Source organism: Fusarium odoratissimum (genome assembly GCF_000260195.1).
Source record: "Fusarium odoratissimum NRRL 54006 unplaced genomic scaffold supercont1.44, whole genome shotgun sequence".
Lineage (NCBI taxonomy): Eukaryota > Fungi > Ascomycota > Sordariomycetes > Hypocreales > Nectriaceae > Fusarium > Fusarium odoratissimum.
The window spans coordinates 53893-76038 of record NW_022158725.1 but is presented as its reverse complement, the minus strand read 5'-3'; the positions used below and the strand labels follow the sequence as shown (position 1 = coordinate 76038).

Below are 22146 nucleotides of genomic sequence, written 5' to 3'. Positions count from 1 at the left end.
TAAACGGCGGGATCGATTGACCTTCTGCATTAATCGCCTCGATCGCAGTAATCCATTCACGATTTCCAGGCTGGACTTTCTTTGGCATCCCTTGCCTTTCTGAGCTTGTAACGACCATTCCGGGCTCAATCATACCCATCATAAAGCCGGTCTCATCAAAATTCCACATATCATCTAATTGGATACCGTATTTCGCGACTGTATTCTCTACGAGGCGAAACCAGTCACGAATAATAGTCGGATCTTCGCATTTAGCTCTCTGATAGTTATATCTCCGAAATCGACGTGTCTTGAGCTCTGGTTGCCGTTGGATAAAGTTATGAACCCAGCGTATGCCAACGGGTGATACATCGCGGTCGGCAAGTAGAGAATTAGCCATTTTTTCCACAAAATCGCGGCGCGGGGGAAATCCTCGCGAATCTAGGTCAAGGACGAATTGAACTATTATCTGCTCCTCAAGATCAGATAGATTCCGTGATTTAGTGGTGATATCATGCTTTGATTGAATTCCCTGCCGGCGTCGATTTAAGGTACGGTAATTGACTTGATATATACTTGCGGCCTTCCGGCCACTTAATTTTGGGTCATTTTGGAGAGCCTGGAGGGCAAGAAGGATCCTAGCCTCATATAAAGACTCTGACATGTTGGGTGGTTGAGAATTATCTGATCAAATAGTGATAATATAAGGTGAGGGATTTTTGGGACACTCGCTTATCTGGGACACTCGCTTATCAAACACGTTACTTAATTAAATCACTTATTAATAATCAGTTGCCAGCTGACAAATCCGCGCTTGAAAGCTGGAGTGAGCACATAAAAGCAGCATAATTCCCTAGATACATCTTAAATAAGCCAATATCAAATCTTGAATCTCTCCATAGCCATAATGAAAGCACTTATCTTGAATACATCGTTGAAAAAGGCAACCGTGGAGAATGTCGATCGCCCAAGTCTAGGTTCCCACGAGATTCTGGTCAACGTGCGCGCAATAGCGCTGAACCCAGTAGATGAACTCTACGTTTCGTCGCCCATTGCAGCACAAGAGAAAAGAATTATCGGAACTGATTTTGCAGGAGTTGTTGTTGAAGCTGGATCCGAGATCAGTGATTTATCTGATCCCAGAGTTAAAGTCGGGACACGAGTTGCTGGTTTTCTCCAAGGCGGTGCGTAGTTCATCAGTGACAACTTGAGAAGAGACTAATGGCTCTAGCTTCATCCGTAAATGATCGACCCGGAGCTTTCGCAGAACACATCGCTGTTCCTTATGACCTCGTATGGAACGTACCTGATGGCCTAACCCTGGAAGAGGCTTCGTCAATCAGCATGTGTGGCTTGACTGCTGCCCAGGCCCTATTCGGCCGTCTTGGGTTGCCAAATCCGTTTTCTTCAGGTCCCCCACGACAGGATTTAGCAGGATCCAATATTACCAATCTTTTCATTTATGGATCTTCCACTTCGGTTGGACTATATGCCGCACAGCTTGCTCGTATCGCTGCCAGGGTATCTGGAATGACTATTCGACTGATAGGCGCAGCAAGTTCATCGAAGCATGAAATGCTTCGAAATCAGCCCTATAACTATGATGTCCTTGTGGACTACAAGGATACAGACTGGGTTCAGAAGGTGAAGGACGCTACAAGCGGGAACGGCGTTGACCTTGCGCTGGACTGTATCTCAGAAGGCCAGACAGTATACAATACCCACGAGACTTTGGCTCCTTCGGCAAAGTTTGCAGTCATTCGCGGCCCAGTTGGTGGGCAATATGATCCAGCACAACTAACTGTCAAACCCACCTATGGCGCCGTCTGGGAAGGTCTTGGTGTTGAAGTTGGATATAATGGTAAGTGAATCAGCATTCTCCTTCAAGTCACTCACGAGTTCGGCCACATGCTAACTATCTGGAACTAGACGCTGTTATCGCAGCGAATCCAGACGCGCATGCGTTTGCAAAAGAGTTTTATAACTTCTTGAGTAAGCCACTACCATCAGGCAGGGCACAGCTCGAGCCCAATCCTGTGAGGTTGATGCCTGGAGGTCTTGAGAAAGTAGTACAAGACGGTTTTCGCCTTCTTGGAACAGGCTTAGTTAGTGGGAGGTCAAAGATTGAGCGGCCAGAAGAGTACATGCGCCCAATTAGTGCTGAGAAGTTGGTGTATCGTCTGTAATTTTGACAGTAAAAAACAGTAGTTTAACACTATATTTCCCTCGACTTAGAACCTAACACTTGTAAGAATTAAACTTAATAATCCTGCGGTAGTGAATGCCCGATTGATGGCCACAACTGCCCTAAATCCAGGTGCTATCCTAGTGTTTAGGAACGGTAGAGTAACTTTCAACCACTCTAATAGCTAGATTCACAGACTTCATAATTACCTCCACCTGTGCTAATCCTTTCCATTCATGGTCAATAGTGGCCTGCACAACTCGCAAAATATCTAGGCTAGTATATCCGTTACTGTTTCGGATATTTCGGTCAACACCCAAGTCCAAAAGGCTAATTACTGCTGATAGCATCGAATAGAGAGGGGGCCCGTCTGCAAATCTGTGACGAACTGACTGAGTCAGGAAGGCCGGTAAGCCTAGTATGAGGTAGTGCAATACTGTCTGCCCCTTCAAGCACACTTGGTTGACACCGTTTTGACTCATACCGACTAAAAGTTCCATGATGTCTAGGAAATTCGACGTTTCAGAATGAGAGTTTTTTATTACGAGGCAGTGCATAGGTGTTAGGCCGAGCCTGTCGGGCTGGTCAGGACTACAGCCAAATTGTAATAATGTTCTTGTCCTGGAAAACGTCCAATAATCCCATGTTCGGAACGTGGCACATAAAGCATTGTGACCTTCCTCATCTGTAGCATTGATATCAACGGAGCAATGATCTACTAGGAATCGTATACATTGTTCGAAATCATCTTCAGGTGTAAAAGCGGAGCAAGCTGCTTTTAGTTTGTCTGAGTGATCCCCAATGGGAACATTCCACTCTTTGACAAAACACCTGACAAGATTGACGTGGCCATTTTCCAAGGCGGAGGACAGGGCCAACTGGCCAACTCTCCCATTTTGCCAGTTGGGGTCCCATCCAAGATCCTCGATCAAGAAGCGACACGCATCCTCATTTGCGCTCTCAGCAGCAACATTGATCAAGCTGCCATCTTCCTTAGAACCTTTCTCGATTAAAAAATTCCTGCAAGATTCTGATTGTGCCAAAATGTGCAAGATGTGTCTGTTGCAGTAGGATAAAGCTGCTTCAAGAGCATTGGTGTGTGAACAATGGGCGGCGACGGCGTTGGCGCCTGCATCAAGAAGTAAAGTTATGATGTATTCCTGCTGCTTTTCGCAAGCATAGAAAAGCGCCGTATGTTGAGACATACCCCATTCAGCCTCGAGATCGAGTTCTCGATCACTTCTCAAGCACCACTCGGTCAACCTGTTTAGAAGCAACTTGGCAGACAAATGTAGCAAGGGCATAGGGGAATAATAATCATCGTCATCATCGAAACTACAGAGATTTTGCCACATTAGTCTGGCTTTTGAATCTTCTTCAAAGAATCTCGCTCCTTGCTGCATGACTTGAGTAATATCTTCTAGCGTATCGAAGTGACGATGCCAATTTTGCATAGCATAATCGGCCATTGGGAAATCCTTCATTATATCACGCCATTGTCTGCTCTCAATCCCAGGGTGGCTGCTGATGCTTTCCAGGTATCGAATCAAAATAATCGTGGCGTGCTCGTGCAGCTGGGGAAGGGCGAGTCCTGTTATTTGCCTGCGCTCGGATTTCATCAGGTAATCCTTTGCACTTTGGTGGAGAAATGTGACCGTCTGTTTCGTGTAGGATCGGTTGTGTTTATCTTTTATCTGAAGTAAATGGCCACAACACTTGATCAGCTCGATGCAGACATTTTCGCGCGTCAAGAACCCTCGTGGTTCTATATCGACTGCCTCGCACAGCTGAGATATCGTAAAAGGGCTTTTAGCGACGAGAACCCAATAGAGGATGCCACGAATCATTTCCTGTTTTTCAAAGTCGATATTTTGCAGAATCCTGTCGTAAACTGCGTCCAATCCAGCTGGTAGCATCTCGAGAGACGCCTCAAAATCAAGCAATCTCTGTTTCTGCAAGTCTTGAGCCATGAAGCTAATCCAAAGGAAAGTCCCCTCAGATTTCTTTCGGAAAGTCTGTTCCAAGCTAGACCACATCTCACGACTGAGCCTTTTCTTCTGAGCGAGTTCCTGGAGTTGAGACGTGATGAATTGATTGATATCCTCTTTTCTGGCAGTCATCGAATCTAATTCCATCTTTGCAAAAAGCAAAAGAGCTTCGGGTATGTTCTCTGGATACCTTCTGCTGAGGCATATGAGCCTCAATTTGGGAGATGAGCCCAAACGCCCTCGACTAAGTCTCTCGAACTTTCGGAGCAGAAGTGACAGAGAGTTGGCTTCGCATTCATCAAGGGCATCGATGACGCAGTATATAGTCTTGAACTCTGATTTGGCAATCATGTCTTCAAAGAGCTTCCATAGAGCACCGAACGAGGCTTCTTGAAACAGCCGCTGTGATTGTTGTTTCCACTGCGGTATAATTGTGTTAATAAGGCTTGGCTGACGCGAGATGAGTTGATGCATGAGACTTCTGAGAATGCTCACTGCCGTATTTCTTGATTCAACCTTGCTGTCGCAGAAGAAAAAAATAGTCGCAGCTCCAGAGTTCTCCTTGGAAATAGCCTCAAAGTGTTTAGAAAGATGAATAGACATGAATGTCTTACCCATGCCGGGTGGTGCGGAAATCCATAACAGATGAGGAGGATTCTGATCCCAAGTCTGTAATTCATCTGTGGACAGAATCCATTCACAGGTTCCCTCGCAGATATCACCCTTGGCATCGAGAATGCTCTCGCGATCTAGTGAAGAGTCTGTCACAAACATCTCTCTCAGACAATCATCCACTTCCGAGCTGAGAGGCTCCGGAGCTGTGGGTTTCTGGGCTTTTCTTCGCTTAGAAGGCTGCAATAATTGAGGGGGTATAGATGTCAGAAGCTCTTTAGCATACGACGCGGCAACCAAAGCTGCGTACTCCTGCCATCCCTTGTTTTTGTGAGAATCTGAGTAGTCGCATATACCACGGATCACAAGGCAAGGAAAAGTATCCATAACACCTGCTGCCTCCATCTCAAAGCAAATATTCTTGACCTCTTTGGATAGACTGTCTCGAGTAAGTGCATCTTTGATAACTTGGTTTCCTGATGCAACCCGGCCGTGGTGGATTACCGGGTTGGTGTTTTGACGCAGCTCCCTGACTATAAGCTGCGATATATCACAGAGATCACAGTCTGAACTTGAGGAAGTATGGGGACACTCATGGTGGAAGAGACGATCCTCAACCATTGGATGGGAGTAATGAGGGAGGCGAGCTGCATTCTCAGCCAAAATCTCAAGCATTCGATTTTGGCCTCCTCTATGGCTCGCCTCAAGCTTTGAAACGACAGTCAGTAGTGCCTGGGGAGGACTGGTAGCTTTAGCAATTCGCTGAAAGTGGTTGTTGGGCAAGGCTTTCCCCAGATCGTATTGTATGGCATCTGTGCTGACCACGACATCTCCAAGGCGTACGTCAACTGTCCCAGGTGCCCCACCCGCGATACCGACCAGTAAACGATGTTGAAGATGAGGTAAAGTCCGATTCATATTATTCGCAACAATGGCCGCGTTATTGTTGCCATACTGTGCTTTGGGTAGACAGGCGATAACCACGTTATGGCCCTTGATGCTTCCGAATTCGTAACAGTTGCTGTCCTGTGGATGCTGGCGCAGTGGCTCATGTCTGTGATCCAGCATAGCTTGAGCAGCCGTCATCTCAAGCGGAAGGGCGGAGATCCACCCGACTGTGTAGTCATCGTATTGCAAGGACTGGGCGCTATCCCCGCTATCAGCCCGTTGTCGCCTAGGCAGCAAAGACTGAGAACCCTCGGATGAAGCCATGCCTACGACCCTGTAGAAGCATTGGAGTCAAATGTCTTAGCTTCCTGGCAACAAAAAGAGATGATGCTGATCATACGACAGGCAGAAGAGTTGAGGGGTAGAGCTGAAATTTCAAGTTGCACAGCCTGATTTGTTGCTCAGCCGCATGCAAGGGTGCAATTATTCAATTATCCCCATGACTATGAATCGCTTATTGCATATAGAGCTCAGGACGCAATTCTCATGGGGTAACTCCACGCAGATGAAGAAATTCACGTGAGACTTTGGCTGCAAAAATCAACTTAATGTCGCAATAAACAAGATCACTTTTCATTGTGTATGTAATCCTGAAGAACCGCCTGTAGCGTATCAAACAGATTAACAATGAGTCAAAATTACCTGGTCGCAATATAGACAGTACTCTTCGACCAAGATTGGGATTTGTTTTGAACTGTAAATACGGAACCTTCGGCTTGCGAGAAAGGACTAATTGAAACGGATACAACGTGTTGGCACCTCGGTTCTTCGGGTCATTTGACAGCGACATGCTAAGCTTAATTTTCAACATCTAACCACTTCAGGAAGTTAATTCAAGCTTAAAACATGGTCGTCCGAAAGACTTCTTGACAACAAGTGCCGAGCTCCAGGCTAACGTGCTTTATTTCCGGTAAGCTTCATATTACTCCGGTGTGATAGGTGGGAGAATACCCCAGAATATGCATCGCAGCGTCCCCTGCGGAGGTTAAACTTCCGCGTGACCCGAAATGGCATCTCGTTATTGACATGGAACATCACGTACCCCTCTGTGCCAAGACGTGCATCCTTGTGCTGTTAGTCGAATTTAGCTATCATCGCCGGTTTGGGGGATCATCGTGGTGAAAAAGCGCACGAATAGTTGATCACCACTATAAATTTGCTTCAACTATATAAAGACAGCGATGGATCAGTTTCGATAATACAATAGCTCACCTGAAGCTTTAAGCCTTGAGGACTCTTCAAGATGTTGCATCTCTCTTCCGTCCTGACCGCTGGTCTCGCCCTCATCACCGCCGCCAACGCAGCCTGCGGCGATGGCTCCCCCCAAGGCGTAGTCTCCGGCTCCGGAACCTTCACCGCCACCGTCAACGGCGCAAACGTCTACACCGGCACCGACTACCGTCTCGCCATCCAAACCGCCCTCGACCGCATCAGCAGCGGCCAACGCGTCACGGTCCGAGCATCCGGCAGCATCGGCGCCAACACCATCAGCATCACCAGCGGAAAGACGTTTGAAGTCTGCGGTACTATGAACGTCGGCAACAAATCTGGTCGTGGTGCTATTGAAGCTATTAACCAGAACGATGTTAAGATTCCGTATCTCAAGATGACGGGTAATCCGTACTTTGGTTTGAGATTCTCGGGTACGAGGAACTTAGCGCTTGGTGATATTACCTTGAACCTTAGTGGTGGGATAGGTATTCGCTTCGATCGCGATGCGAACTGGAATTACGATGTTTCTATGGGAAATATCGTGGTTACCGGTGCTGGGAGCCATGCTGTTGAGACTTTCAAGATTGACGGTCTTACTATCACGTCCGTCAAGGCCAAGGATGTCGGTGAATGCGGCCTACTCATCCAGGAGTCTCGAAACGTCAAGGTCGGTTATGTCGAGGGTATCAATGCTGGAGCTGGCACCGGGTATGCTACCCTTCGCTTCGCCAACAACAATGGCCAACTCGCCAATGGTGAATACACCACCACCAACGTCTTTATCGATAAAGTCTACTCACGAGGCGGCGGTCGCGGTATCTTCTGTGTTTCCATGTCCGGTGCCACTGAGATCAAGAACATTGATCTCGCTGATAATGGCAACAATGCTATTCTCATTGAGAACTGCTACAACTTTGCTATTCGAGATGGTGTCATCAACAGAGGAGGCGAGGTCCGCGTTTCAGCACGAAGCGAGTTCCCCAACACAAGTGGCATTTACGTCAAGGCTCAGGTCAACAGCAACACTGTTCGGGAGTCCCCTTGTGCTGAGAACATTTACTGGGGCATTACTGGCAACGCCCAGAAGAACATTTGCTAAGCGATTAAGCACTGTTTATGATTGAATGATGCCGGGTTAACACGCTCGTTTGCCATAATGGCTTGGAGGCTCCTTTGTATATAGTTTGAGGATGATAACATATATAACACAAATTGTCATTTTGACGGATAACATGGATCTTCTAGCGTAAATTCCGGCAATCCAGCCTGAAGCATTCCGCACCACCAGACTCTGGCTCTATACTCAATACCTCTCATCCCTAGAAGGATGTCCGCAGGATATCCATAGTCAATACCGTCATCCACCTGCAGGTTTTGCAGAAACCTCCCAACAAAGCTCCCTAGGAATGGTCGAGTAAATATATTAACCAACAATAGCCTCTCTTTACTCATGATATCATGGCCGCCATGAGTCTCTACCATGATGAGATATCGTAGAGCAGTCCCCAGAAGGAAGAATGCGGCTACTGAGCTGTAGGTCCCAGCTGGTGGTTCGAATAATAAGTGGATGGCATGCGCGATTTTGTAAGCATACGACATTGCAATTCGTTGACTCGGGTAATTCAGCATCGGTCCTCTTGCATATGAATCCATGGATTCGAGTTCGCAGAAGCCCATTGTCGAGTATATGAAGAGGCAAGTCATCCAGTAGTAGCAGCTCAGATAAACGATCGCAAGATCATCGTCGTTCTTGGGTACCGGTAAGGGCTCCCTGGTATATGTATAGTCGTAGGTAGTGAGCGACTCGCCAAATCCCAACCCCAGCGCTAATATCTCAACCTCGCAGGTGCGACATCGAGTCAGAATTGAATTATAGAGTTCGTTGCTTGGAGCTTCTCGGAAGATATCGAGGTCTTCTAGAAGCGCTGGTACTTCAACCAAGATATCAATGAGTTGGTTGAGAGGGGAGTTTGTTACTGAGCGCCAGAGTTGTGATTGTTTCCAACCCTGGCTGTATGGTGATCGTTTGCGCCGTGAGATGTATGCGTTGATCTATATTTGTCAGCCCACGAGGAAGCATATCAAGTTGAGACTCACCAAAGTTAGACGACCATCTGCTAGTAGCTGTTTTCCCATGGAGGACCAGGAATCCTGAGGGCCACGACTCAATATCAGAGCAGTCTCCCCATCTATATGCTTTCTGAAACCCTTGATCTGCGACACGGGTGAGTTCTTTTGAGCTGCGGAAATGCCTGTGCCGAATAATTGCTGTTGGCCAATCAGCATCTCCATTGGCAAGACTCATGGGTTATCTGACCTCATATACTCGCATGAGCTGAATAGCAGCGAGAATACCATCCTTGTTTCGTGATGGAGATATAAATGACGTTGCCATTTGCTGCATTGCTAATCCATACGCCTGTTGACTCTTGTTCATGAGTTGGACATCATTATTGGTCGCGCCAAGCGTTGCTGTGCTGAGCGCCATGGCGACGTATTGAAGACTGGCTTCAGCGTCACTCAGAACCTCATAGAGTGCCATCCATTTCGCACTGGTTATCCCAGATGCTTTGAGTGAGAAGCCACTTCCACCAGACAGATAATCTGACCAGAAAAGACCAGCGAACTTTTGGGTTCGAGCTGTCCTCGTGAGCGAGTCGTGAAGTATCACTACGGGGGCAGGTGGGCTTGAATTGGACGGCGATGAAGATGGACTCCGTGATGGGGACTTGGTATAGGACCTTTGTGTGGAACCTTCGCTGTTGAGCCATATTTGCTGACGCTCATATCCTTCGCATGGGATATCCATGGCGAGACATTGACCGCAAAAGGGTACTTTCTTATCGCACTGGCCAATTATCAGCAGCGACCGTTAGAGAGGCCGATAGACTTACACCCTTCTTCCGCCTTCGACATGTGACGCATGCCTTGGATCTACCCGGCACACCAACCATTTTCGGTTGTTGGCTGTTTAAATGCCGTCAACTCAGAGATTACGTTCTGACATCCGCAGGATAAAGATAAAAGTGGCAGCATCAGACCGAACGGAAAATAAACAGCCGCAGGACTCGGCCTCGAAATTGAATCCTTGGTTAGTTCTTCTCTTTCGCTTTGGGTCAACTCAGCCCTGTCACGACGTGTCTGATGACGGCATTGACTTCTTCCCGCGCAGATTGAGTCTCGATGTGGTTTAGCGCCCAAGACTCCACGATGCATTTTCGTTTACAAGGGTTCGCATTCGCTTTGATTGGGTTCCTTGCAGGCTTGGCAAAGTGAATGCTAGAGATTGCCGTTCGCTTTGTCCTATTGTAGATTCAATATGCGCCAGAGGATCGGGGATGACTGCTATGATGTTCACTGCCGACACAGGGCTGATTATTCGTAGCGAAGCAGTAGTTGTATATATCATGTCAATTTCTCAATGGGCGTTTGTCTTCAGTTTGTTCATCGTCGCAACAATTCGCATTAATCCGACAAAAACTGGTCAAACTCGACACAATGGCAGCTCCAACGCGTCCTCCAGCCAACACCTTCGTCGCCAAGGCCCGCAAGGTCTACAACCCAATTGGCTTCTCCAAAGGCTATAACTTCATCTTATGGTTCATCTTCGCTGGCGCCATGTTTGGCTTCGCCCTCGCCCGAATGATGTTCCTTAATTACAATGGCATTTACTGCAATCCCAACAGCGCTGGTAACGGTGCGGGCCCAGGTGAATGCTGGTCTTACAACAGAAGGGACCTTTACAAGATCGGCGTCAAAATGCATCTATATACCATCATTCCGGCCTCGTTTCTTGTCGTCTTTCAATTTGTTCCTTTCATACGATACAAAGCACTGCTGTTTCATCGTATGAATGGATATATCGTCGTTGTTCTAACTGTTATCGGGACTGTCGGTGCCATTATTATTGCACCCGTCGCCTTCGGAGGCTCACTTTCGGTTAGAGCCGCTGTAGGTCTCATGTCGATCATGTTTCTTGGGTCACTCTTTTTGGCGATATGGAACATCAAGACACTGCAGCTCGAGCAACATCGCGCTTGGATGCTTCGTGCATGGTTCTACGTAAGCTTTTTATTAACCTCAGTAGTACATCACAGGCTAAAACTCACAGGCTGGCTCAATTATTACTTTGCGAATAATCATGATTATCTCTGCCTTGGTCATGTCCAAGACCCCGAGCTTCCGACTTCCAATGCAATGCGCCAAGGTTGCTTCCTTCTACGACGACACCGAGTCTCTGATCGCCAAGTATCCCACCTGTCAGGATCTAAATGCCTGGGTTGCCATACAAGGTGACATGTCAGGCGAGAGTACCGAGAACATCGCATCCGCTCTATCGCTAGGGTTCTCCATGGGCATTTGGCTAGCACTAGCTATCCACGCTATCGGCATTGAAGTCTATGTAAGTCGATCTCCAAGTCCTTTCCCCAATGACGATCTAACAAGGATTCGCAGCTTCACCTAACGCCCGCAGAGACCGAGCGTCTTCGGAGGATCTCCTTCCAACGTCAACAAGAACGTGGTTTCAAGAACCCCGGAAGCAGCGGACTTACGTCCGACCGTCTGGGTGACGCCGAGACGTGGCGTCCCGGCACCGATGCGACTGCGTATTCGTCTAGCAAGGGGAGTGACAGTGACATTTCGAATGTTGCAGCGGCTTAGGGTTCAGGTGATGTAACACTGGGTGATGCGTTGTTGGATGGGGGAATAGAAGGTCGGCTTGGACCCGGAAATCGTGTCAGCCCATTTTTAGCCGTTGACTAAGTCTGACATGACATGTTGACAGACGGCAGATGGAATATGACATTTATGTGGTTATGGCAAAGGTCTTGCATTTCGGTATCATTCGCTGATTAATTTCTTCCGCCGTTATATCATTGCATAGCGACTCATTTATCCCAATAGAGTTTGATCATTAAATACATAAATAATTGCAAAAGCAGTTACCAGCAAGGGCACGGTGAAATAACGTAGAAGATCAATTCGTAATCTATACTAAACATAAGAGATATCATAACTCAAGCAATTCTAAGAAACACAACGTAGACCTTCAATCATCCAATCATCATCGTATCATGTCCCATAATCATTGATCCTTTCTATCCAGCTTTCCAATCAATTTTCCGCCATCGAGAATGCTACCAAACATGGCAGCCTCGAACAAGTAGTTGACCTGCCAAGCATGGTGGTTTGCATGGGCAATCAGCCAGACCATCTCCAATACCCGGCCTCTAGCGAAAAGTTTGGCCATTCTTAGTCTTGACCCTTCGGCTAATTCCAATTCGCGAGCCTCGTCGACCTTGCCGCCCCGGACGTATTCAAGAGGACCAGTGACGAGATACCACCAGAGTTCCTTAAGGAGAGGCTCTTCGTCATGGCGCTCAAGACGTTCGTGGACGTGATCGCAAGTGTCTTCGCCGTTGCACGCGTACTTGACATCCAGAGGCCGAGAGAATCCAGTGAGACGGAATTGCTTGTCAAACACCTCATCAAAATCACCCTCACTTTGAGGCTGAGCAGGTGTCTTCCTCGCCTTCGACCAACCCAACAAAGCACGACGGAAGAACATATGACGATCGTTCTGAATATGCCATGTATAAAGTGCAGCACACATCCTAGCAACGGGCTCGTGCCATCGCTGAGTGAGCATCCTTGCGCCCATCACAGCATACGCATCATAAACCCTCCTCAAAACATCCTCGCTTACAACACCACTGTCCGTGATGTCAGTGACATTCAGGAACGAGTTCATAACCTCGGAGTTAACAAGGTCGCATCCAACGTCAACGACATCGGTTCCTGGTGAACTGAAGACAAGATCGGCCATGACGGCGCCAGGGTCAAAGCCTCGTGCTGTGGCTTCAGCTGCCATGCCAAGAAGACTACTCTCAGAGAGGGAAACGATCTGAGCGGTGCGTCGATCAAGACGCGCAGAACGGTTTAGCAGATGGCCCTTGTGCTTCTTCTCAAGGGCGATCTTGCCCTGGATGTATCGCTTGCCAATCGCGACGGCATCGCGACGCTCCCGACCGCCAGGGGTTCGTAGCGCATGAGGATCATTAAGACCCTTCTCCAGTAGCGGCTCAAGGTTGGGAAAGACATAGTTGTATCCGTGTTCGTAATAGAACGCCATGTCTGTGACATAGTTGGAGAACATGGTTCTTGAATCGGCAGCACCCATGAGAAGACTAGCAATACCGCATCCAAACAAGGCGTTCGTCGTCTTGAGAGCTTCAGGCCAATCCTCTGCGCCAAGGATGTGAAGGATCTCTTGGGAAACAGGGCTCAGCCCAGCGCCCTTGGGCGGCAAGACATTGCCGATCGCATGCTGGGACGATTTCCATGCCTCTAGCTCAGGGGAGAGTCTTAGCTGAGTTACTCTGGGGCCTGAACTAGGCGACGACAAGGATTCAGTCGAGGAAGCACCCGAAGCATCTTCGATATCTTCAAACACTTCGATAACGAAAGTGCTTGCATGATACGACAGTCTCTGGAGATCATCAACAGTTCCGCGTCCGATAAGACTTCTAGCTTCAGTGTACCCAGTATGCTTGGGCTTGGCTGGCCTTCGGGTGAGGAATCTCCCGAGCCCACGGCCCCGGAGACCCTTGCCCCAGAAGTACGGGGGGATATCAGCGGTGGGACTTGAATCGTGTAGGGCACGGTCTCTGGGTTTTATCTTGAGCCCGTTGAGGTTAAACTCGCCCCAGTAGGCTTGCTGAGGCCAGGGTAGACACAAGGGGAAAGACATTTCGATCGACAAGGGGAGATTAGATGCGAGTTGATAGTTTACGAGGGTAAGTGAGTCTGAGCGTTGTTAGATCCCTACTAGGGCGGTTCACGAGCTTCCTTTATAACTTCACTTCCATCACAGGGAGACTGCCGACTAAAAGGCGCAGCTGGTAACACCGAGGGATATCTGTACATGCTTGAAAGAATTATCAATTTGTCTTGTAGTAGGTCTGTTGGTTCTGCAATTCTTTCAGATTGATTTGGTTGTTGGTGAGGCATATCAACTGGGGTCTAGATCCAAAAAAAACAGGGATGCACAAATTGAACTGGTGGTGACGATCCACTTGCCCCCCTCTTGATTACCGGGGACGTGTCTTGGATCGAGAAGTTTGTTTTGCAGATCATCGTGACGGTGTGGTGGGTTTGGTAGCCAACGGCCCAACACCGAGGGAGTTCGGCCAAGGGTTTTGGTGCATGTTTGTTAAATGTCTCAGTGAGCATCCTCGACGGACAAACCGCAATCTAGAAGTACTCCAGTCTCTGAAACAACTCGCTGTACATGTCTCAATCGTAAAGGCGAAGGCGCGAGCTTCATATCATGATGGTGGGATACAGCATCATATCAGGTGTTTTGACAGCTCGTCTACGTTGCATCGTAATGTTGCATCCAGCATGCAGATTTAAGTGATTATGCTAAAATCCCATAGGATATAAGCCGTTCGGCGGAATCTTTGCGTGATCGATTCCCGGCGCTAGTACCGAACGTGGCATAACTCGGCACTTAGCAGATCCACGCTGTCAAGCAACAAGCCATTCTCCTGTCTACACGTGAACAGATCCAGCTCCACTCCTTTTACCAAAGAATGCGGGTTCGTCACCAACTTGCATCGGAGAAAGAGAACGCTTGCCGAGTTTGGAAGGGGGACAGGTATGATTACGTCTTCTTGCCAAGGAGGGCGGTGAGACACAGCACGTACATCAATGGAGCAGAAACTGGTCGGAGACAGAAGTAAAAGGTGGCACGTTCTAGAAGCTCTGGAAGATTTTGGTCCTTCTGTATTACTTACTAGAAATGTGATAAGTCGAAGGCGTTGTCTCAGGCGTAAAGCCGGCAGTCCTCGTCACGAGCGATACACCATCATGACATCAGATTGGTATTCCGCGTTCAGCTACAGAGCACCTACGCTAAACTGAGACTAGACAAGGGACAATCATATCACCAACGCTAAACTAGCATTTCCACGTCCTGACCAAGAATTGAAACCGGGCCGGGCCTCAAAGGACGCCGCTCAAATCTCCTCCTCCGCAGATGTCAATTGCCACGAGTCAGCGTTTATCTTAGAGTTACTGACAAGCATCTTACTCCTCTGCATCAGGCCTGGCTCTAAATTCTATATGACTAGACTAGAATGATCTCGATCAATGGCGTACGGGATGGGCTTGGGACGGTTGATTTGCTAGTGGTATCTTAATCACTTGTCTGGGATTCGGGTCATGTTATCAGCTGCAGCAACGGTAGTGGATTGCCTATTAGGCTGTTAGCTCGTGCGAATCCTTGCCGAGATCTTCCTCATTCCTGACATGTCCAAACCCGGCAGTACTGAGTGGGAACAACTTTCTCTCGTTGGGCCACATTCCAGGGTCTTGGCAGGTTTTTTTTTTAACTACTTGGGCTGCTAAAAAAAAACGCACAAACCAGTTGGTGAATGTCGATTAAAACAAGTACCTTGTTTCTCCCACTTTCTGGCCCCTCCCTTCTTTGACTGCAACCTATACATCATCATATCAACTGTGAAGTGCCCCCCCTCCTTGCATGATATCCTGCATATGAGAGAGACAAGGCTAGACCAACCAACATACATACGAGCCCACCCAAATCTGATCGCTAAGACAGCAGTGACTAATGGCACCGCCGTCAGACGGTTTGTCCTCGATTCACTACCAGCCGCTAGATCTGGCGGCGCGTGAAGTGAGGATACTGGAGCTGCAGCCTTCGCCGAATAACGACATCAACGACCGAATCGTATGTCGCCTGGTACACGAGAAACTATGCGAAGCACCTGATTTCATCGGTCTTTCTGCTCTTTACGGCGACATTACAAACACCGAGACCATCCTACTCAATGGCCAAAAAGTAGCCATACCGTCCGACCTCGCCGAAGCGATTCGCTACACCCGCGAAGTCTTCCTAGGACCCCGTGCCCAATCCGCCATCAACAACGCCTCCTCCTCAAGGGTTGATCTTGAGGCAGAAAGGACTATCAGTAATCACCAACAACAGCAGCAGCAACCCTCCCCACCACCATCGCCGACAAAGAAACCCCCTGGATGGCTACGCTCATTCCTCCGAAAACTCGTCGACCCCGGCGCAGCGAGATGCGACAAACCTCCGCTACGAATCTGGATCGATCTATTATGCATCAACAGGCGCGACAGGAAAGAAGAGGCTGAGCGCCGTGCGCATATGGCTCGTGCGTACCGCGAGGCGAGGTTGGTCGTTGGATGGCTGGGACCAAAGGACGCGACGTCTGATCTTGCGATTGAGATCATCAGGGCGTGGGATAAGTGCATGCCCGCGAATTTCGGAGAACCAGGTGATCGCGAGGCGAACCCAGCAAATTACGCGCCGATTCTGCAGTGGATGGGGCCGGTGGCTCATCTCAGTGACATTCCTGAGGGGATCACGGACCCGACGGAGGTACCCAGCTACAAGGCCATCTCCAGCTTTCTCAACAGGCCGTATTTCCGGAATACGTGGATTCTGGATGATATTGCCCAGGCGCAATTTCCGACGTTCATGGTTGGCGATGGGATTGTGTCTTGGATGCAGATTCTTCGCCTCAATCGCGTCAATGAGGACATTAAAGATCACGGAGCGGAAATGTTTCCCAGCGAATTGCGGCCTCTACTGGAATACATGCCTCTCGGTAGTGTCTACACGTTTCTTAAGGAGTTTGATCGTCGGCAGAAGCTTGAAGGATGTCGCCCTGTGTTCTCGAATACACCCGCAAGTTCTATTAGGAGTTCAGCGTCAATGACGGGATTGAAGACGAAGGGAAGATGAAGCTACCGAGTTTTCTTTGGGTATCTTGGATGGTATTACGTTCTTGTTTGGTCAGTTTCTCAAATGTAAGCTATGGAGAATGAATGGTTGGTTATGGTTACGAGTTCTTTGTATTGATGTTCAAGCTCAGAGGCTTAGATAGCGGCGCAAGGTATACCCTATCGTGAGAAATGCCAACTCACCAAGTCAATTTACGTCCTGTGTCCAGACACCTATTCTAGAAGCTGTACCGTGATGAGATCTAGCCGTTTACCCTCGCGCAAACACTAAGTCCTGCGTGAGCCATGAATAATCCTCAGCCTCTTCTGTCGACATCTAGAATAGTCCACAGCTGCGATGATGCCGCTTTCCCGATAACCCAGACCGAGACCCCCAGCCCTATACGATGGTGTTGAGAATGTCACCTCCCGGCCCGGTAAGCACCATCTAGAATCAGCCCATGACCTGATACCGGTTCTGGTACCCGACATAGCCAAGCCACAATCATCATGGAATGCCAAGAATCGGAAGATCATCGTTCAGGTTTCAGCCACAGCAAGCTTGGTCGTTCATCTGCCGAATGAGGATGTAACTGACGGTTGCGGTCGTCGGAATGTTGATTGGCCAACGGTACGAGTTTGGTTCTTGTTCTGGAGGATACTGGAATGCGGCCGGGTGGTCACCTGTCTCAGAAGTGGTAAGCTCGCGCTTCGGGCTCGGCGTCAGACTTTGTGATATCCTATCGTGTGAGATCCGATTAGATTTGGTCAGTCGTGGTGGAGTCTGGAAAACTCAATATGGTTCTATTCTAATAGAAATCGAACGGTAAGACACGTAAGGGTCCCGATGCATCTAGAAAGTTACAGATGATTGCCAGAATAGGATAATCCATTATTCCGAGGAACGCTCCGTTGTCAGACGGAGGTTTATGCAACCGTTCTAGGCTGGGCATTGTTACGAAAGGGGGCTTCTTGTGAAACATCAGCTTGCTTGCAAGGTGTGATTGTTCGCCAAGCACTTGTTGTTGGAAATGTGAAGGATTCTGCCTATTTCCAGGGTCATGCTACATTGTTGTAAGCATCCAGGAATTCGGTTGAGTTCACTGTTGCATTGGCACAGCTTGGCTTTTCCAAGCTAACGGCCGTTTCACATTCTGACTGCATTCGGTGGCAAGGAATGTAAACAGAGATTAATTAGTAACTAAAATCCAAATTCGCCATAGGAGTCGTCGATCCGTGTGCATTATCCGGCCTTATCGGCGCCGTTTCATGGGTCTCATCGTCTGTCGAGTTGACGTTCGATGTTGAATGTCCATCGCCAGCCTGTTGTTCTGGCTGCGCATTCGCTGCCCAGCCTGCGTTCTGCATCTGTTGGAAGCTCCATGTAGGGTTGAACCCTGGACTCTCCCATGCATATCTTACTCTCTCGTACATCTCGTCAATCTGCTCCAGTGTCATCTTGCTAGTTTCGTATACCATCAGCCATACGAAAGCAATGGAAAGGAGACAACACGTCCCCCAGATGAAGAAGATCTTGAGCCCGAATGCGTTGGCACCTCTGCCGAGGATATATGGTGGTGCGTATGCTACTCCGAAGTTCAAGAGCCAGTTTGCTGTTGTTGAGACTGACATGGCCTTCGCGCGAACTTTGAGTGGGAAGATCTCCGAAGTAACAACCCAGGCAACAGGTCCCCAGGATGATGCGTAGAAAAACACGTTGATGGCACAAAAGATGACAAGGACCATGTTGGAAGCCCCCCCATGAGCCTTTTCCGTCTTGTCGTTAGTTGCTGAGTATACAGCTGCTATTAGCAACTGAGAAACGCCCATGCCTAGAGCGCCGGCCATGAGGAGCTTGCGTCTTCCCCATGATTCGATGACGATGAGACCCGGTACTGTGCAAACGCAGTTGATGATGATCATGGCCAGGTTGGTGAGGAAGGGCTTGTTGATCCCGGCATTGCTGAAGAAAGTGGTTCCGTAATACATAACGAAGTTAATACCAGTTAGTTGTTGCAGCATTTGTAGCCCACATCCAGTCATGGTTCGACGGCCAAGGGAGGAGTTTCTCGCAAAGAGAGCTTTATATGTATCGTGACCGAGGGTTAGTTCATACTGATGATTTGCGATAATCTCTTGAAGCTCATCCACCAGAGCAGGATGCGTCATATCCAGTCTGCGAAAACGACTCAAGGATATTCCCGCCTCTACTAACCGTCCTTTCTTGACGAGAAACCGAGGAGTCTCGGGGAGATAAAGAATACCAGCGGCCAGGATGAGGCCGGGTACGAGTTGGAGGCCAAGTGGTATTCGATATGCGGCATCGCTGTTGATATTCGATGTGCCGACATTAATAGTAGTCGCAGTTAATATCCCCACCGTGATGGAGAACTGATACGCGCATATGATGGTCCCGCGTATCCATTTCGGTGCAGTCTCGGACTGGTAAAGAGGGACGAGAACGGAAATAGCTCCGACTGCAACACCAGCAAGTAACCTTTTTCATCAGCATCAATCGCAACAAGTCACCGATAAATAACTTACCTTCCTACTAATAACATTGGTGTTGCTCTAGCGCATATTTGAAAGATTGCTCCAATACAAAATGTGGTGACAGCTGCGAGTAATGTCTTCCGCCGCCCGATGCTGTCACCAGATGGAGCTGCGACTAAAGCGCCGATGGCGGCTCCACCGCTGAGAATGGCGACGATGAGAGATGAGTCTTCGGGACAGAGATCGATGTGTCCTTCGTCATCTTTGCAGGAATGGTTGGTGCTGAAGTGGTCTTTGAAGACAGACATGGCGAGAATGCCGTTGATGACGCTATGAGTGAGATGAGGTTAGTCAGGGCCATAGTGTTGCCGATCAATGTCAATAAGGAGAGACCTTTGAGGCTATCTCGCGACAACTGTACTCAACGCGCAGCGCAACTTTCATCAGGCGATAGAACACAAGAGAGCGGAGAGAATAGCAGTGTCGCATGCAGGCATAAGGCGATGCTCACGGCGCCGCAGAATCCCAAAAACCAACGAGACATTTTTTTACGAAACTCACCCCAGATCATAGCCAAACAACAAACCTCCTGACGCAACAAACAACCCAATCGTGATCGCCCGACTCGACGAACCGGCAAAGTTGTCAGGCTTATGCCAGCCCATGCCGAGCACCATCATGTCGCTACCATCGACCGCGAGGAATTTCGTGATATTGTTTTTCAGGAGGCAAGAGAGAAACGGAGCCAATGAGGAAGATGCGGAGAAGGGGAATGGTCTGGTGACGTGGGACTAGGCTGCTATAAGCATGGCGTTGATGGCTGAGGTGCTGGTTGGTGCGGGTTCTCCAGGTTGGCTCCACTTGATGACTTGAAAAAGCTGGGGTTGGACCCTTGATGATGTGACCGAGTTGCCGACGCGTCATTGAGATTTCCAGAACGTGATGGGGGGAACTGAAAGGAGAGAGGGAGTGAACTTGGGCAAAAAGTGGTGACGCGAAACGCCAGATGAGAAAAAATGAGGTCCTACCCGGGTTCGAACCGGGGTCTTTGGAAGACTTTGAGGGTGATCAAAATCCAACGTCATGACCACTAGACTATAGGACCGTGCCATTTAAGATCGATGATCATTTCGGCTCTAAATTGTAAATATGTACATATACTAACCCGAGTGAAAGTTGCGTAGTGCAAAACCGCTCTAGGGTACTACACAGACAGAATAGTCCCAACATCATGTAGTCCATACTTAACAGCCCACGCATGTATCAAGAATTACCTTGCAAAGGGAGAATATTAGTCTTCTACTCAGGATTCTTTAAGCACAATGGCAAGGAAGTTAGCTATATAAGCGCGGATACTGGTTAAGAAAATTGGCAGTATCTCGATCTTGATTAGGCAAGTTGATGAAAATAAATTCGAATCACGACGTCAACACAAGATCCTTGGACAGTTTCGAGCATGTTAAAAACGTCGATTGTATTTTTCATATTTATTAACACCGGTGATAGCAATTATGATTCGACATATATGACAAAGGTCTAATAAAACTTCCGATCATCGAAGCTCTCAAACTTGTCGCTGATGACCTTCCTCGTCAACTCCATCAACTGTTCACCAAGCTGCTCATTCTGCGAAAGTTCATTACCCGATTCCGGCACAGCAGGAGGGCAGATATACTGTCCCGACTTGTCAGTGATAGTCGCAGCGAACACCGAACTAGTGGCGCCCTGGAACTGATCCTTCTTGAAAGGTTCCATGCCAGTCGACATGGCGTAACCAGCAAGGGGATACCTGGTTTGTGTCAGTGAGGATCAAAAGAGACAGAGTATGTAGACTCACGCTTCATGGATATGCTCAACGCTCTGTCTGGTGCTGACGAATCCAGGGTGCGTGGCATTCACCAAGATCTTGGGGTTTCCAGCCTTGGTGACATGACGATCCAAATACCGACTATACAGAATGGCGGCCAGCTTGGATCGTCCATACTGAGGGTTCGGTCCAAGATCCTGGTTCAGCTCATCAAGGCTCTCAAACTTGACATCGCTAGGCGCACCCTGATGCGCATTAGAAGCAAGGTTAACAATCCTCACAGTCCCATGCTCATCAGCCGTCTTCTTCAAAAGCTCGAGCAAATAAGAAGTCAAAAGAACATGACCAAAGTGGTTCACAGCCATGTGCTGATCAACACCATACTTCGAAAGCTGATACGTCATAATTCCTCTTCCCGCATTATTAACAAGAATATCTAGACGATCAGTAGATTTCTTGATCTGCTCGGCTGCTTTCTTCACTTCAGCCCAGTTACTCAAATCGCACTGGATCCACTCTGTGCGATCAGCTTTCTCTTGGCCGAGTTCTTCAGCGACGGACCTCTTGGCGCCGTTGACGACGTCTTCGGAGATGGAGAGGATGAAGAGTTTGCTGATGTTGTGGGACAGAAGAGTGTGGGTGACGCCGTAGCCGATACCTTCGCTGCCGCCGGTGACGACGGCTACTTTGTTGGTGAGGTCGGGGGTTTCGGAGAGCGAGAACTGGTGGGTTGCGAGCTTTTCGGCTGGACCACCGAAGTTCTCGGCGATGGTGTTCTGACAAGTCAATTACTGGTAGTAGGTAAGGAATACGAGATAATACCTTGACGCTGTCTACGATGGAGGACATGGTGCTGATCTGGGTCCTTCTATAGAATATGTTGGTTGTGCTTTGATGGATAAACGCGATTCTTGTCGATGATAATCTGGAACTGCGGTATAATAACCCTGTAGATATCCTTTTTCCTGCTGTGAGATTTAAAGCTTTCATTCGGGTTGTGAATGAACAGAAACCTCAATATCGAATCTATGCTGTTCACTTCCTCTCATATAGTGGCTTAGAAAGCCATGAATCACCACTCTCCACTGAGTCAATGACGTACATCTTACAACAACGATGCTCGCAGAAATGATATGCAGTGAGACAAA

General features: G+C 48.4%; 9 protein-coding genes and 1 non-coding gene across 12 annotated transcripts; 4 read left to right on the top strand and 6 right to left on the bottom strand.

The window, feature by feature from the left end:
* The first annotated feature begins 787 nt into the window (after positions 1 to 787).
* On the top strand, positions 788 to 2251 carry FOIG_14762 (uncharacterized protein). Its single transcript, XM_031216047.1, has 3 exons — positions 788 to 1163; positions 1211 to 1840; positions 1909 to 2251. Exons 1-3 carry the CDS (start codon positions 887 to 889, stop codon positions 2163 to 2165), a joined length of 1164 nt encoding a protein of 387 aa, XP_031054188.1. The 5' UTR covers positions 788 to 886; the 3' UTR covers positions 2166 to 2251.
* On the bottom strand, positions 2140 to 6066 carry FOIG_14761 (uncharacterized protein). The gene has a single exon (XM_031216046.1). The coding sequence runs from the start codon at positions 5974 to 5976 to the stop codon at positions 2305 to 2307; it is 3672 nt and encodes a 1223-aa protein (XP_031054187.1). The 5' UTR covers positions 5977 to 6066; the 3' UTR covers positions 2140 to 2304.
* A 760-nt stretch (positions 6067 to 6826) lies between these two features.
* Positions 6827 to 8154, top strand: FOIG_14760 (uncharacterized protein). The gene has a single exon (XM_031216045.1). It carries the CDS (start codon positions 6956 to 6958, stop codon positions 8021 to 8023), a length of 1068 nt encoding a protein of 355 aa, XP_031054186.1. The 5' UTR covers positions 6827 to 6955; the 3' UTR covers positions 8024 to 8154.
* FOIG_14759 (uncharacterized protein) lies at positions 8083 to 10026 on the bottom strand. The gene is made up of 4 exons (XM_031216044.1): positions 9819 to 10026; positions 9242 to 9772; positions 9022 to 9192; positions 8083 to 8976 (listed from the first exon to the last, which is right to left on the bottom strand). Exons 1-4 carry the CDS (start codon positions 9876 to 9878, stop codon positions 8140 to 8142), a joined length of 1599 nt encoding a protein of 532 aa, XP_031054185.1. The 5' UTR covers positions 9879 to 10026; the 3' UTR covers positions 8083 to 8139.
* A 396-nt stretch (positions 10027 to 10422) lies between these two features.
* On the top strand, positions 10423 to 11586 carry FOIG_14758 (uncharacterized protein; the record flags this gene model as incomplete). Its single annotated transcript, XM_031216043.1, has 3 exons — positions 10423 to 10986; positions 11036 to 11326; positions 11380 to 11586. 3 exons carry the CDS (start codon positions 10423 to 10425, stop codon positions 11584 to 11586), a joined length of 1062 nt encoding a protein of 353 aa, XP_031054184.1.
* A 294-nt stretch (positions 11587 to 11880) lies between these two features.
* FOIG_14757 (uncharacterized protein) lies at positions 11881 to 13816 on the bottom strand. Its single transcript, XM_031216042.1, has one exon. It carries the CDS (start codon positions 13673 to 13675, stop codon positions 12011 to 12013), a length of 1665 nt encoding a protein of 554 aa, XP_031054183.1. The 5' UTR covers positions 13676 to 13816; the 3' UTR covers positions 11881 to 12010.
* A 1617-nt stretch (positions 13817 to 15433) lies between these two features.
* Positions 15434 to 16930, top strand: FOIG_14756 (uncharacterized protein). The gene is made up of 2 exons (XM_031216041.1): positions 15434 to 16785; positions 16851 to 16930. Exon 1 carries the CDS (start codon positions 15560 to 15562, stop codon positions 16718 to 16720), a length of 1161 nt encoding a protein of 386 aa, XP_031054182.1. The 5' UTR covers positions 15434 to 15559; the 3' UTR covers positions 16721 to 16785; positions 16851 to 16930.
* A 714-nt stretch (positions 16931 to 17644) lies between these two features.
* FOIG_14755 (uncharacterized protein) lies at positions 17645 to 20268 on the bottom strand. Of its 3 annotated transcripts, none has more exons than XM_031216038.1 (3): positions 19753 to 20268; positions 19243 to 19521; positions 17645 to 19195 (listed from the first exon to the last, which is right to left on the bottom strand). In XM_031216038.1, the coding sequence occupies exons 1-3, from the start codon at positions 19869 to 19871 to the stop codon at positions 17893 to 17895; spliced, it is 1701 nt and encodes a 566-aa protein (XP_031054179.1). In that variant the 5' UTR covers positions 19872 to 20268; the 3' UTR covers positions 17645 to 17892. The 3 variants fall into 3 exon arrangements, with proteins under 3 accessions (XP_031054179.1, XP_031054181.1, XP_031054180.1); XM_031216040.1 differs by having other exon boundaries at positions 19585 to 20254; XM_031216039.1 differs by having other exon boundaries at positions 19243 to 20268.
* On the bottom strand, positions 20211 to 20296 carry FOIG_14754. Its single transcript has one exon. It is a non-coding gene; the product is annotated as a tRNA-Gln (tRNA).
* A 350-nt stretch (positions 20297 to 20646) lies between these two features.
* On the bottom strand, positions 20647 to 22024 carry FOIG_14753 (uncharacterized protein). Its single transcript, XM_031216037.1, has 3 exons — positions 21821 to 22024; positions 21029 to 21774; positions 20647 to 20980 (listed from the first exon to the last, which is right to left on the bottom strand). The coding sequence occupies exons 1-3, from the start codon at positions 21986 to 21988 to the stop codon at positions 20728 to 20730; spliced, it is 1167 nt and encodes a 388-aa protein (XP_031054178.1). The 5' UTR covers positions 21989 to 22024; the 3' UTR covers positions 20647 to 20727.
* Between the last annotated feature and the right edge of the window lie 122 nt (positions 22025 to 22146).